At 41.8% G+C, this 13,640-nt stretch overlaps 1 protein-coding gene across 1 annotated transcript in view; it reads right to left on the bottom strand.

Moving 5' to 3' along the window:
- Nucleotides 1-13,640, bottom strand: part of SCARB2 (scavenger receptor class B member 2) — a 70,943-nt gene that overhangs the window by 3,262 nt on the left and 54,041 nt on the right. Inside the window, exons 8-11 of the mRNA XM_059159004.1 lie at nt 7,866-7,984; nt 6,270-6,343; nt 4,036-4,087; nt 912-1,070 (exon numbers count right to left, since the gene is read on the bottom strand). Coding sequence (XP_059014987.1) covers nt 912-1,070; nt 4,036-4,087; nt 6,270-6,343; nt 7,866-7,984 — 404 coding nt within the window. The remainder of the gene's footprint in view (nt 1-911; nt 1,071-4,035; nt 4,088-6,269; nt 6,344-7,865; nt 7,985-13,640) is intronic.

The following is a 13,640-nucleotide window of genomic DNA, read 5'->3' as shown; positions in this document are numbered from 1 at the left end:
CGGACACAGGGAAATCCGAGCTAATACTATTCCGATGGTTTCAACCTATTTCATTTCCTCCCTCACATTGGCCTCAGACACTTAGTTGAAGCGTCTAGAAGGGGGGGAAAGCCTTTGGTGCAGAAAGGGACACTGCTCCCACAGGAAAGGCTCCTTCATGGTGGAGCTGGGAGGGCCAGGTGGTCACTTAGGTCAACCGAACTCTGTTTATCCCAACCATTTGTTGTGTGTGGGGGGGTGGGACGTTACTGGTCCCCTGTGCCAGTCATTTCATACGCAGGGATGACTCAGTGGGAGGCATCTTCTGGCATCCTCTGATTCCTTCCAAGCAGGTCTCTGCTTGTCTTGACTTTATAATCTTTGAATTACTTCATCCCACAACTCATGCTTATCGAGCTCCTATGAAATGCTAACGCCAGGGCCAAGTGCTTTCTGTTCACTATACCCTTTAATCCTCACAAAAAACCTCTTCAAGCAGGTTCTCTCATGATCCCACTTTACAGATGAAGAACTAAGGCCCATTTTAGTGCCACGCCACCACTAAGAGGCGGAACTGGGATTTGAACCAGTCTGACACCAAAGTCCAGACGTTTAGCTGTTAAATATTCTCCCTCTCCTTTCGGGTTATTTTCAGAAATATGAAGCTCAGTGCCAGGTATTCCAGGCCTACCAAGACAGCCCCCACTTCTAGAGAGCATCACTGCATTCCTCCTCCCTCTCTGACACACTCGCTTTGCTTCCTTTGGTTCAGTAGTAACGCGGCCAGGAAATCACCGCGCCCAGCACAAACCCCCAGATATCCCCCTGGGGCTTCCGGTGACGGAGCCGTTGACAGCCCTGTAGTGGAGCACAGCGGACCTCATCGGGTAAAGTTACCCAGTGAGGGAGATGCTCCTCCAGCCACTGCTCACCTCGTCCATGGACCCCTGTCCTTTGCACGCAAGCCAGGTGAAGACCAATCCAAAAAACACGCCCAGCGCCATGATGATGTAGGGTATGTTGGTGACGATCAAAGTGGTGTTAATCACAGACTTCAGTCGACTTGCAGTCTCTTTATCAATGAGAACACTCTGGAAGGCAAGAAAATAGTATTCCCCTGATTACTAAATACGCAGGCTGTAAAGTTTTTTGCTCTATCTTTCCTCCAACTCATTAACCATAATTTGGGTAAGTCTTCCCGTTAGCAAACTGAAGAGACTAAAAATTCATTTATAAATTAGAGTAACCAGAAGGGGCATTTATTCATTAACATCTTTTTTTTTTTTTTTTTTTCCTGAACACATGTCTTCCTTTCCAATTAGGTTGGAAGTAGGAGGGAAAGAGTAATAAAACATAACAAAGTAACACCATCATTTGTATCAGACAACTCCAACACATCCTTTAATATCTAATTCAACATAACTTCCAACCAGAAGTTTTCTCTGGCCAACTCAGGCCTGTTAAAAGTCCCTTTACTAAGCTTCTGTACCAGTCCCTAAAACCCCCATCACTGCGCACTCTGTGCGGTAACTGTCTGTTGATCTGTAGGTCTCCTTGTGACTGTGAGGTTTCCAAAGGCAAGACTTACATCTTAATCACCTCAATGTCAGAAATAGCACTCTACACACAGTAGGTGCTGAATTAATGCCAGTTGACTAACTGAATGAAATATTCCAAAAATAATATGCACAAAGTATAATTACTGTCTTGGTTAAATCCTTAGTGATGGAGACCAGGGGTCTCAGGACCCTGGCTGGCTCTGTCGGTAGAGTGTACAACTTTTGGTCTCTGGGTGGTGAATTCGAGCCCCTTGTTAGGTGTAGAGATTACTTAAACATAAAATCTTTTTTAAAAAGTTTCTTAAAAATAAAAGTAACCTAAAAAGACCAGAGGTCTCAACAGGTTGTCTAAAGAAGTCATGAGGCTCACTAGAATTCCAGAGGGTATTGATAACCAAGAAAATGTTCTAGAATAACACTTTCTGGATGCAGAACAAATATCTTATCTCTTTATTTATTTATTTTTTAAAGATTTTATTTACTTATTTGACAGAGATCACAAGTAGGCATAGAGGCACAGAGGCAGGCAGAGAGAGAGAGGAGGAAGCAGGCTCCCTGCCAAGCAGAGAGCCCGATGCGGGACTCGATCCCAGGACCCTGAGATCATGACCTGAGCCGAAGGCAGCGGCTTAACCCACTGAGCCACCCAGGCGCCTATCTTATCTCTTTAAATTGTAATGGGTGAGATGTCTGGAGAGCTTAATTTCATAAAAATTATGAGCAACAAATGGAACTTTGGGCTTAATTTAGGCTGAACCTGCACCAGACTGGGGCAGAGGATGGGTTTCTAGGACTGGAGCTTCCAGTAACTGAACAAGATCCAAAAAGGAGGTGGGAGAGCAGTATCCAAGGTCACATCAAGGTCTAATGTTTCCTTTTTGGAGAGTAGAGTCAAGTCCTTTCTAGGAGGTACCAAAAGCACAAGGTTTTACTCCTCAATTCCCTGGACTCAATACAGTCTTCAACAAAAAAGCAAAGCGATCGTTGAGTTGGAGGGGACTTCAAATGTAAACACAATTAGGAACACAAGCCGGCAGAGCAGGGTCCTTCCCCATTTTCAAAAAGCCCTGCTTCTGAGTCCTTCTCTGCAAATAGTAACAATGACAACTCGGGAGCAACTGCAAACAGATCCTAGAAATTGGTGAATATTGCTTACATTTTCCTAGCAAACAAAGTCTTGTCTTAGAATTGCAATCATAAACCCTTCAAAAGTTTATAAATGTGGCTACCAAAGTAATGCCAGATGAAAAAAGAAGGTTATAAAACTGTATTTATGGAGTGGTCTCAACTATCTAATATCACAAGCAGAATAATGCTAAGAGGCAACAGGAGCCATGTCAGCTGCACTTGTTTCTGAAGGGCAGGTTATCAGTGATTTGCCTTTTAAATATTTTAAAAAATTTTTAATTGAGGTATAATTGACATAAACAGATTAGTTTTGGGTATACAATATAATGGCTCAATATTTGTTTGGTGATTCACTTCTAAAGTATAAATTTAATAATTTTCCAAGAGCTTTATAAACAGCTCATGTTAGTTTGACAAAGTGTAAGACACTAAATTATTTTTTACAAAGTTATTATTGGAAACACTTTAACCACACGCTGTTGAGTAAAATAAGCAAGTTAAAAATAATATCAATCTCACCCAGGTTTTGTGAAAGTTATTTTAGCTTTCCTTTTTCTTGCCAATCACTGTTACTGAATTTTCTATACAGAGCAAGATTATTAATTAATTAATTAATTAGGGAACAGAGAAAAATAACATAAACTTTAAAAAATGGTGCCATTAACAACAGAAGCAAGCCAATCAAGAATTTATTAGAGAGGAAAAGCCCCCTACATGTTCCCCCTCCAAACTGAGTAGGAGAAAGAGAGAAGTTGAGGGGATTTGTACAGTAAATGCACGTGATTCAGAAAAGAATTTATCACAGGTGTCTGAGATAGCAGGTGGTTTACTGAGCTTTCTGAAAATGTTTTTATTTGCAGAACTTTAATTTATACCTAATATTTTGGGATAAAATTTCTATGGGAGTAGTGTGAAAGAAAGAAGTATTTCATTAGCGAAATACTTTTTGTTTGAACTATGACAGGTCTGTGTCCTATAATTCATGATAGATGTTTGTTTATCCGGAAGTTAAAAAAAAACTCTGTAGGCTATGATAAAAGATAAGGTAACCATGTATCACTAAAATGTCCACAGTGTTTGACATTGCTTCATTTAGCTCTGCATTTTGTTTCTGACATAACCAGCTGCCCAGAAAAAGAGTTTCCCCCAAAATATGTTCTTGAGAAAGGAAATTTTTTCAAATCTCAAACACAGTCAGCCTCATGTAAACATATAAACAGAAAACTTTCTGAAGACAAACAAGTTTTTAAAAATCAGTGGCCCCCTTTCTCACATCTTACATCGCGCAGTCACAGTAGCAGATGACATACCGGAAGTCTCCCACACTTTCACAAGTGAAATATACCCGTGGCTCCCTCCCACGACTTACCTCATTGATATACATCACTGGGAAAACCAGGGTTCTAATGTTTCCCGTTTCACTATAAAGAGAAAAGGTGACAAATCAAGACCACCATGAGATAGCACCTCATACCTGTTAGAGGGGCTAGGGTCAAAAGGCAAAATGTAGTGTATGTTGGTGAGGATGTGGATGAAAGAAATCCTTGAACCCTGTTGGTGGGAAGGTAAATTGGTGCAGCCAGTCTGGAAAAGAGCATGCAGGTTCCTCGAAAAATTTAAAACAGACCTACCATATAATGGCATATGGTACCATATAATGGTATAGAATGACCATATAGCATTTTCACTTCTGGATATTTAGCCAAAGAAAACAAAAACACTAACTCAAAAAGATACATGCACCCCTAGGTTCACTGCAGTATTTTTTTCCAGTAACCAAGATTTGGAAACAACCAAAGTGTCCATCAATGGATGAATCAATAAAGGAAACTTGATATATATTCACACTGGAATACTACTGAGCCATAAAAAAGAACACAATCTTGCCATTTGGGACAACCTGAATAGGCCCTTGGGGGCACTACACTAAGCGGATCAGCAGAGAAGGACAAATGCTATATATTCTCCCTTACACGAGGAATCTAAAACAAACAAAGCAAACAAACTGAGCCCACAGATGACACAGAGAACGGATGGGTGGCTGCCAGAGTTGGGGGCTGGGGGTGGGCAAAATGGGTGGAGGGAGTCAAAGGATAAAAATTTCCAGTTATAAAATAAGTCAGTCCTGGGGATGTAACATACAACACGGCAACTATAGTGAATAATATTGTAAGCACAGTGAGAGCTGCTAAGAGAGTAGATCTGAAAAGTGTCATTGCAAGAAGAGAAATCTGTACCTAGTGTGGTGATGGGTAACTAGACTGACTGGGCTGATCCTTCTGTAATACATCTAAATGTCGACTCATTATATTGTCAACCTGAAGCTGATATAATGGATGTCAATCGTGCCTCAATAAAAAAAAAGACGATGTCTGAGATTATTTTATAGACATCCTCATTATGATAGCACACTGGCTGGAGAGATAAGTTGTGGGAGCAGGGCTCCCCACTGAGCGCAGAGCCCAGTGTATGGCTGCATTTCACAACCTGAAGATCAAGACCCTAGCCGAGATCAAAACTCAGATGCTTAATCAACTGAGCCACTAGGCACCCCTCCTCAGAATGTTTTATGACCAGGCCCCTAAGTATTGTCTTCGCTCGAGCCCAGAGCACGTTAGCAAGAACCAGCTCTATACCTGCTGTTTGGGGGACCCGATCTCATTTAATTCTCTCACTAGTCTCCTGCGGTAGGTACCACTGTCCCAGGGATTATGGGTGGTATTATGTCCCAGGGATTATGGGACAGTGGTACCTACCACCTGCCCAGGACCAAAAGGACTGTAATTTCATTTTGATTCCAAGGCTCTAGGTCTTAACTACTAATTTATACTGCCTCAGGAAAAGACACAGGGGTGGCAAAATGCATTCTTGCAAACCACATTTATTTTCCAGAAAGATCCATGACATGTGGGGTTAAATCTGCAAATCTGATGGGGGAGCCAAGTGCTGTAATAGATAGATGGGTAGACAGACAGAAACAAAGAATAGATACCTACCATTATGTACAGTTTTGCAATTTGTTTTTTAAGTCATAAGCATCTTCTCATACCCCTAAAATTCCCATTGAAAAGTCTCAGCAGGAGATTATATTTAGTGACCCTGGTTAAGCGGTGGCTTTTAGATGGAGTGCGGGGAGGAGAGGCTGGACTCAGGAGCCTATGTGAACTGCCCCTTAACTGGGAGCCTGTGGCCCTGGGTGGGAGCAGTGGGCAGACAGGAAGGGAGGCGACCAGAGTCGTGGCAAGGGCAACGCCGCATGCCATGGAGAGGTGCGCACTCTGTAGCCTTACGTCACCTCTCCGTGCCTTGGTTTCCTCATCTGTAAAATGGGGCTAACACAGCATAACCATGAGGAATACATGAGTTCCTGTGTGTAAAATGCTTGGAACAATGTGTGATCCAGAGAGCAGGCTCTAGGTGTTTGGTTAAATAAAGCACGTAAATTCCAAGACCAGGACAGCCTCTGCGGTCGCCGATGATGCCTCATCCCTGAAGGGCAGGAGGGGGCAGGCTTAGAAAGGGATCCGTCTCCTGACATCGACCCACCGGAGAGTCAGTGCAGCCAAACCACCCACTGCCTCCGACGAAAGAGGTAAAACTTACGCAAAGTCTTCTAACTTCTTGACGTAAACGTTGATCTGGAACCTCTTCGCGGCTCTTAGAATAATTCCAGTCAACTGTGATCAGAGGAGTGTGAAGAAAACACGAGGGCTTATTAAAACCATGAACAGCTTTTCTCGGCAAAGCACCAGCTCCATGGGATGCTCAGAACCAGCGTGGCCGCTGCCAGGTCCGCGAGGACAGGTGGGACACGGGAACACGGACCCCAGGGCAGAGGCAGAACCGCGGCTGTGGTCGGGTGACTGGTGGACCACTGCCTCCCAAACTTCACTATGCGTGCGAGCTCTGGGGCCTTGGGACCATGCAGACCGTGATGCCGCAGGGCTAGAGTGAAGCCTGACATGGGGTGCGGCTGGCGAGCACCCAGGATGCTCCCCTCGGGATGGTGAAGCCCTGGGCAACCCTGCCAGAAGGGAGCTCTGAGCCCGAGAGCGGGCCCCGGGACGGTCGGGACGCCCACGAAGCCGGAAGGCGGTCTGCCCGTGGCCACTTCGCCTCTGAACTGGGGTTAAGGGACTGCCCTGGCCCTCGGGGACAAGCACCTGCCCACCTTTCTGCTGAGGAAGAGGAACTGACTGAAGGTGAAGAGAAAAGGTGGGGGAGGGGGGGGGAGGGGGAAAAACACTTGGATCTTTTTCACAAAAAGATAAAACCATTGATTTCTCAGACACAAGAGCAAAGTGCCTATAAATTGCTGAGCTAAAAGGCTGTTCTTGCTATTTCTTTACTGTTCCCTGTGCTCAAAATCCCCAAAATGAAGATAGCTGACCTCTAACTCAGTTCCAACAGTGAAGGGCTCTCACATCATAAAACGATATTCCTTTCCTTTTAACGTGGTTTTTAGTTTATCTCCTCTTTGAAAACAGGACTAAAGTACATGTATATCTAATGCCTTTTAAATTAATATCATACAATAAACTCTCAACAGTGCCTGCAGAATGAGGCTTGCTAGAAGTAACTGAGGCTCGGGGCACCTGGGTGGCTCAGTTGTTGAGTGTCTGCCTTCTGCTCAGGTCCTGATCCCAGAGTCCTGGGATCGAGCCCTGCATCGGGCTCCCTGATCCGCGGGGAGCCTGTTTCTCCCTCTCCCACTCCACCTGTTTGTGTTCCCTCTCTCGCTGAGTCTCTGTCAAGTAAATAAATAAAATCTTTAAAAAAAAAAAAAAAGCACCATATATTTAAATTTCAACCAAAACATTCCCAGCAGTGAGCAAAGAAAAAATGTGGCTTCAACCCTGCTGATCTGTCTGCCAGTGGGAGAATGTATACACGTTCAAGTCCAAGGCTGGCAGCGGAACACTGGCCAGGTTTTACGGGTCCAATTTCGGTCATTCCAGCAATGCAATGTTTACAGGTGCTTTTTCGTTAGGTTTGCCGCTATTTCTGCCTGTCAGGGCCACACAGTTCAGCCTGTTAGGCCATGAGACTAGGTATCACATGCACAGAGCTGAGGCTTTTCCCCTTGAATATGTATATGCGAGGCAGACAGTAATGTTAACAGGCTCTGGACTAAGCCAATAAACACTGCGTTGGACAGAATAAAATGCAAGCTTTTACCAGGAAGACGTGTGCACTCACAGGGTTTATGTCCACAAATGTCTCGTGATCATCCTTATTGGGATGCATGCCGTCTATGGCAGAAACGAACTGCTGGTCCGCTTCGTAGAAGTGTGGGAAAGATATAATAATAGGTGCACCTGCATTTTAAGGAAAACAGAAATGAATGATGTGGTTCTTGAAAATCCAAGATGAATGGGAAGTTCCTGCCCACAAACCTGGTTCCTACGGAGGGGGAAGTTCTATCCATAAGTAACCTCGGGTGGGGGAGAGGGCAGGTTAAATTCCGTCCGACACCTCCTAGTTTGGGATTTATACTCATTAGCTAACATCTCATTGACCCTAACATTATTTTATTCTACCATATATAGTGAAGTCATGGCTAAATTACATATTCTCCAGTATTTCTTGCACCTATGAAATATAAAGGTTTACACACATTATTTTAATTAACATTCCCAGGAGCCCTATTAAGTTAAACCTATTAACTTCATTTTGCATTTGAGGACAGTGAAGTTCAGAGGTGTTAGAACAAAACACGTCCAGGGGCATCCAGCTGTTGGTGATGAAGGCAGAATTCTAACTGAATGAGAGACATCTCATCTGAAAGCACTTGTTTCAACAGCAAATCTCTACCAGTAAAATGACTTTTTTTCCCTTTCTTTTGGCCTGCTTTTCTGTTTTTCTGCTTTTCCTGGTTTACCTAAGACAGGCTTTCTTCTACTGAATATGTTGATACAAAATTTTTTAAGACTTTGCCTGGTCATGCTATCTGCCCAGCATTTGACTAGCTCAAGGTCTGCCCACATGATCTGTTGTTTTTTCTTTTATTTCCTTCCCTATTCATATTAAAACTCAAATAGAGACTGTCTATAATGGCCAAGACAATCCACCTTGCAATCAATGCAACGCCTATCAAAATATCCGTAGCATTTTTCACAGCACTGGTACAAATAATCCTAAAATTTGTAAGATCCTACAAAGACCCCGAATAGGCCAAAGCAATCTTGAGAAATTAGAACAAAGCTGAAAGCATCACAGTTTCAGATTTCAAGATATGCTACAAAGCTTTATTAAACAAGTGTATGGTCAACTAATCTATGACAAAGGAGGCAAGAACATACAATGGGGGAAAGGCAATCTCTTCAATAAATTATGTTGGGGAAACTGGCCAGCTACATGTAAGAAAATGAAATGGGACCACTTTCTTACACCGTATACCGAAATAAACTCAAAACAGATTAAAGACCCAGCTATGAGCCCTGAAACCATAAGACTCCTAGGAAAAAAAACAAAAACAAAACAAAAAACAAAATGGCAATAATCTCTTGGACATTGGCCTTAACAACATATTTATAGATATGTCTCCTCTGGCAAGGGAAACAAAAGCAAAAGGAAACTATCAGGACCACACCAAAATAAAATCCTTTGGCACAGCAAAGAAAACCATCAACAAAAGAAAAAGGCAACCAACTTAATGGGAGAAGATAAGGGTTCATATCCAATATATATAAAGAACTTACACAACTCAACAGTGAAAAAAATAATTTGTTACAAAGTGGGCAGAGGACCTGAATAGACATTTCTCCAAAGAAGACATCCAGTTAACTGATAGACACATGAAAAAATACTCAACATCACACATCATCAGGGAAATACAAGCCGAAATAACAAGGAGCTAGCACTTCACACCTGTTGTTCCGGCTAGTATCAAAAAGAGATTAGAATAACAAGTGTTGATGAGAACATGGAGAAAAAGTAACCCTTGTGTGCTGTTGGTGGGTAAACTAGTACCACCACAGTGGAAAATAGTGTAGAGTTTCTTCCAAAAATTAAAAAATAGAAATACCGTATGATCTGATAATTCTATCACTGAGTATTTGCCCAAAGAGAATGAGAATACTAATTTGAAAAGAAACACACAGCCCTATGTTCACTGAAGCATTAGTTACAGTAGTGTCATCAATAGAGGAATGGATAAAGAAGCTGTGGCATCTATGTACAACAGAATATTACTGAGGCACAAAAACAGAGTGAGGTCTTGCCATCTGTGACAACATAGATGGACCTGGAGGGTATTATGCTAGGTGAAAGATCTCAGACAAAGACAAATACCATATAATGTCACTTACTTGTAGTATCTAAAATCAAAACAAACAAACAAAACAGTAACAGACCTATAAATCCAGAAAACAATGTGGTGGTTGCTAGAAGGTAGGTGTCTGGGGGAGTTGGGTGAAATAAATGGAGGGGATTAAGAGGTACAAACTTCCAGTTATAAAATAAGAAAGTCACACAGACATGAATAGCATAGCATAGTGAATACAGTCAATAATTGTAATAATGTTTTATGGTGACAGATGTGACTGCACTTACTATGGTGAATGATAATATACAGAATTGTCAAATCACTATGCTGTGAGGTGTTAAAACAACACTGTATTGTCAAATATACTTTAGTAAGATTTTTTTAGGAAAGGAACAAATAGGGAAACAAGTTATTAAAAGAAACCTATTCTAGATCGTGCTACTGAAGAGGAGAGAGGGATCCAACAATTGTTGGAGAAATTTGCTTATTGCCAAATAATTTAGATTTGCTTACATTATCTATCAGCCATGCTCAAGATACATACCATCTGTCACGTCCGTGTGTTTTGTTTAGGAAGAAACTGTTCACTAAACAGTTTCACAAAGCCATAATTTCCTTATTTGAGATCTACAGTGATCTTTAAAATGTATTTTTAAAGATTTATTGGGTACTTAATAAGGGCCAGACATTGTCTTGAGTGTTTTATATACATAATCTCTCACCTTCACACAATATTTCAAGGAAGTTATCATCAATTCCCATATTACAGATGAGAAAATTGAGGTCTACCTCCATGTCTTTTCTTTTCGTTTTTTAAGATTTTATTTATTCAACACCAAGAAACACAAGAAGGGGGAGGGAGAGAGGGAACACAAGCAGTGGGACAGGGAGAGGGAGAAGCAGATTCCCCACTGAGCAGGGAGCCCGATGCGGGGCTCTATCTCAGGACCTTGGGATCATGACCTGAGCCGAAGACAGACACTTAATGACTGAGCCACCCAGGCACCCCTGAGATTTTTACCTCCTTCATCAACTTGGCTAATGTGCTAATAGACAGAATATGGATCAAATCCAGATCTGCCTGACTCTAGAACACTCTCTCATCCCACTATCCAAAATGTTCTCCAAGGAAATTTGAAATACCTGAGGATAATTCCAGAGAGACCAACTTTTCGGTCCACATCTGGGAGTACATAAGAGGCAAGTACATAAGAGGAAAAGGACTGTAGCAAGACGGTGATTTGCCAGAGAGAATCTTTGTTGATCTTGATATCAACTTTTTGAGGAAGCAGAATGTTAGCAAAACAATGAGAAAAAATATGTCCATATTTGTGCCTTGAGCCAGAGGCACATGGACTGAGTGGGCAAGGCACGATTTCAGGACCATCCACCTAGGAAGGAAGCAGGAGAGGTCAGAAGCACGCACTTGCTCCCATTTACTTTGGTCTTATGTATCTCCAGGGAAGGGTGCCATGTCCCCGGGCACAGTGGTTTCCAAATGGTACGTACCACCTTCATGAGAATCACCTGGAGCTCAGGTTAAAAGTACAGGTTCTGGGACCCTGGGACATCTATTTTTAATGACTCTTCAGATAATTCCCCTGCAAGGCCAGGTTTAGGAGCCACTGCCATGGGAGAGAAGGAATAGGGAGGTATACTGCTGACTTGAGACTTACCCCAAAAGGAGATTTTTTTTCAAGCAAATTAGATACAAGGGCAAAAGTTAGCACATTACTTTATTTAGGAAAGAGGGGTTCCAAAATTTCTCAAAAGAAACTTTAAAGAGGAATTGTAGCCTAAGAATTATCACAGCATGGACAGGAGAAGACCCTATGTTCTAGCGGGGATTTGCTCAGAGACAAAAATTTTATAAAAATCATTTTACCTCTCTGAGCCCTGCTTTCCATGATTATAAAAAGAGGCCTTTGGATGCCTATCTAGTAAGAACACTGTGACTAATTATGCAACATATGATTGTTAAAGTTAGTTTTCAAGATGAAGAAAATGCTTTGTCAGCTGTACTAGCAATAATCCTGCCTTGTTCATGGAAAGGAGCAGAATAGCTCAGACATTCAGAGACACTGGGAAATTTGTAGTCAGGTATGCTAAGCAAAATAAGTCAATCAGAGAAAGACAATTACCATATGATCTCTCTGATATGAGGAATTTGAGAGGCAGGGCGGGGGGTTTTGTGGGGAAGGGAGGGAAAAATGAAACAAGATGGGACCGGGGAGGGAGACAAATCATAAGAGACTCTTAATCTCAGGAAACAAACTGAGGGTTGCTGGGGAGTGGTGCGGAGGGTTAGGGTGGTTGGATTATGGACATTGGGGAAGGTATGTGCTATGGTGAGTGCTGTGCAGTGTGTTAGACTCATGATTCACAGATCTGTACCCTTGAAACAAATAATGCATTATAAGTTAATAAAAAAACTCTGTTTTGAAATCATCATAAAATTTTTTTATTTATTATTTTAATTAACATATAATGTATTATTTGCTTCAGGGGTACAGGGCTGTGATTCTTCAGTCTTACACACTTCACAGCACTCACCATATCATATACCCTCCCCAATGCTGAAATCATCATAAATTTTTAACAAGATATGTACTTTCTCATTACCAAGTTCTCCACTTTCTCATTTAGCATTGTTACGAACATGAAATCAGTTAATTTCCACATATTAACTCCATGTATATACGTAAACTACTTAGAACAATGACTAGCTGAACAATGACTACGATAAGTGCTTGGTTAACATGAACTATTATTACTATTAAGACTTCTAAACTACCACCCAGAAAACACAACATGACCATTCTAGGAATAAGAAGCATTACACAAGAGAAAGATGAAAGGGAGCAGAGGAACTACAACACTGCCAGAAAACAATGAACACAATGGCAATACGTTTAGTTATCAATAATTACTTTATTTATTTTTTAAAGATTTAATTCTTCTAGATACAGCAAGTGTGTGTGTGCAGGGGTGGGGCAGAAGGAGAGCAAACCCTAAAGGAGACTCTGTACTGAGCCCAGAGTCTGACAAGGGGACCAATTGCACATTGTTGAGGTCACGACCCAAGCCGAAACCAAGAATCAGATGCTAAACTGACTGTACCACCCAGGTGCCCCTCAATAATGACTTCAAATGTAAATGGACTAAATTCTCCAATCAAATGCAGAGTGGTCAAATGGATAAAAATACAAGACCCATCCATATGCTGCCTCAAGAGATTCACTTCAGATGTAAAGACACATACAGACTGAAAGTACATGGAAGGAAAAATGTCCCATGTAATTGGAAATCAAAAGAAAGCTGGGGTAGCTTTAGTTACATCAGACAAAATAGACTTTAAAACAAACACTATAAAAAGAGACAAAGGAGAGCATTATATAATGATAAAAGAATCAGTCCAACAAGAGGATATAACATTTTTTAAAAAGATTTTGTTTATTTATTTGACAGACAGAGATCACAAGTAGGCAGAGCAGCAGGCATAGAGAGAGAGGAGGGAGCAGGCTCCCCGCAGAGCAAAGAGCCCGATGTGGGGCTCGATCCCAGCACCCTGAGATCATGACCCGAGCTGAAGGCAGATGCCTTACTGACTGAGCCACCCAGGTGTCCCAAGGATATAACATTTTTTAAAAAAGATTTTATTTATTTATTTGACAGAGAGAGACATAACAAGAGAGGGAACACAAACA

This window comes from Mustela lutreola, chromosome 1 (assembly GCF_030435805.1).
Source record: "Mustela lutreola isolate mMusLut2 chromosome 1, mMusLut2.pri, whole genome shotgun sequence".
Taxonomy (NCBI): Eukaryota; Metazoa; Chordata; class Mammalia; order Carnivora; family Mustelidae; genus Mustela; species Mustela lutreola.
Note: the sequence above shows the minus strand (reverse complement) of the source record. Positions and strands in the feature narration are given on the sequence as shown.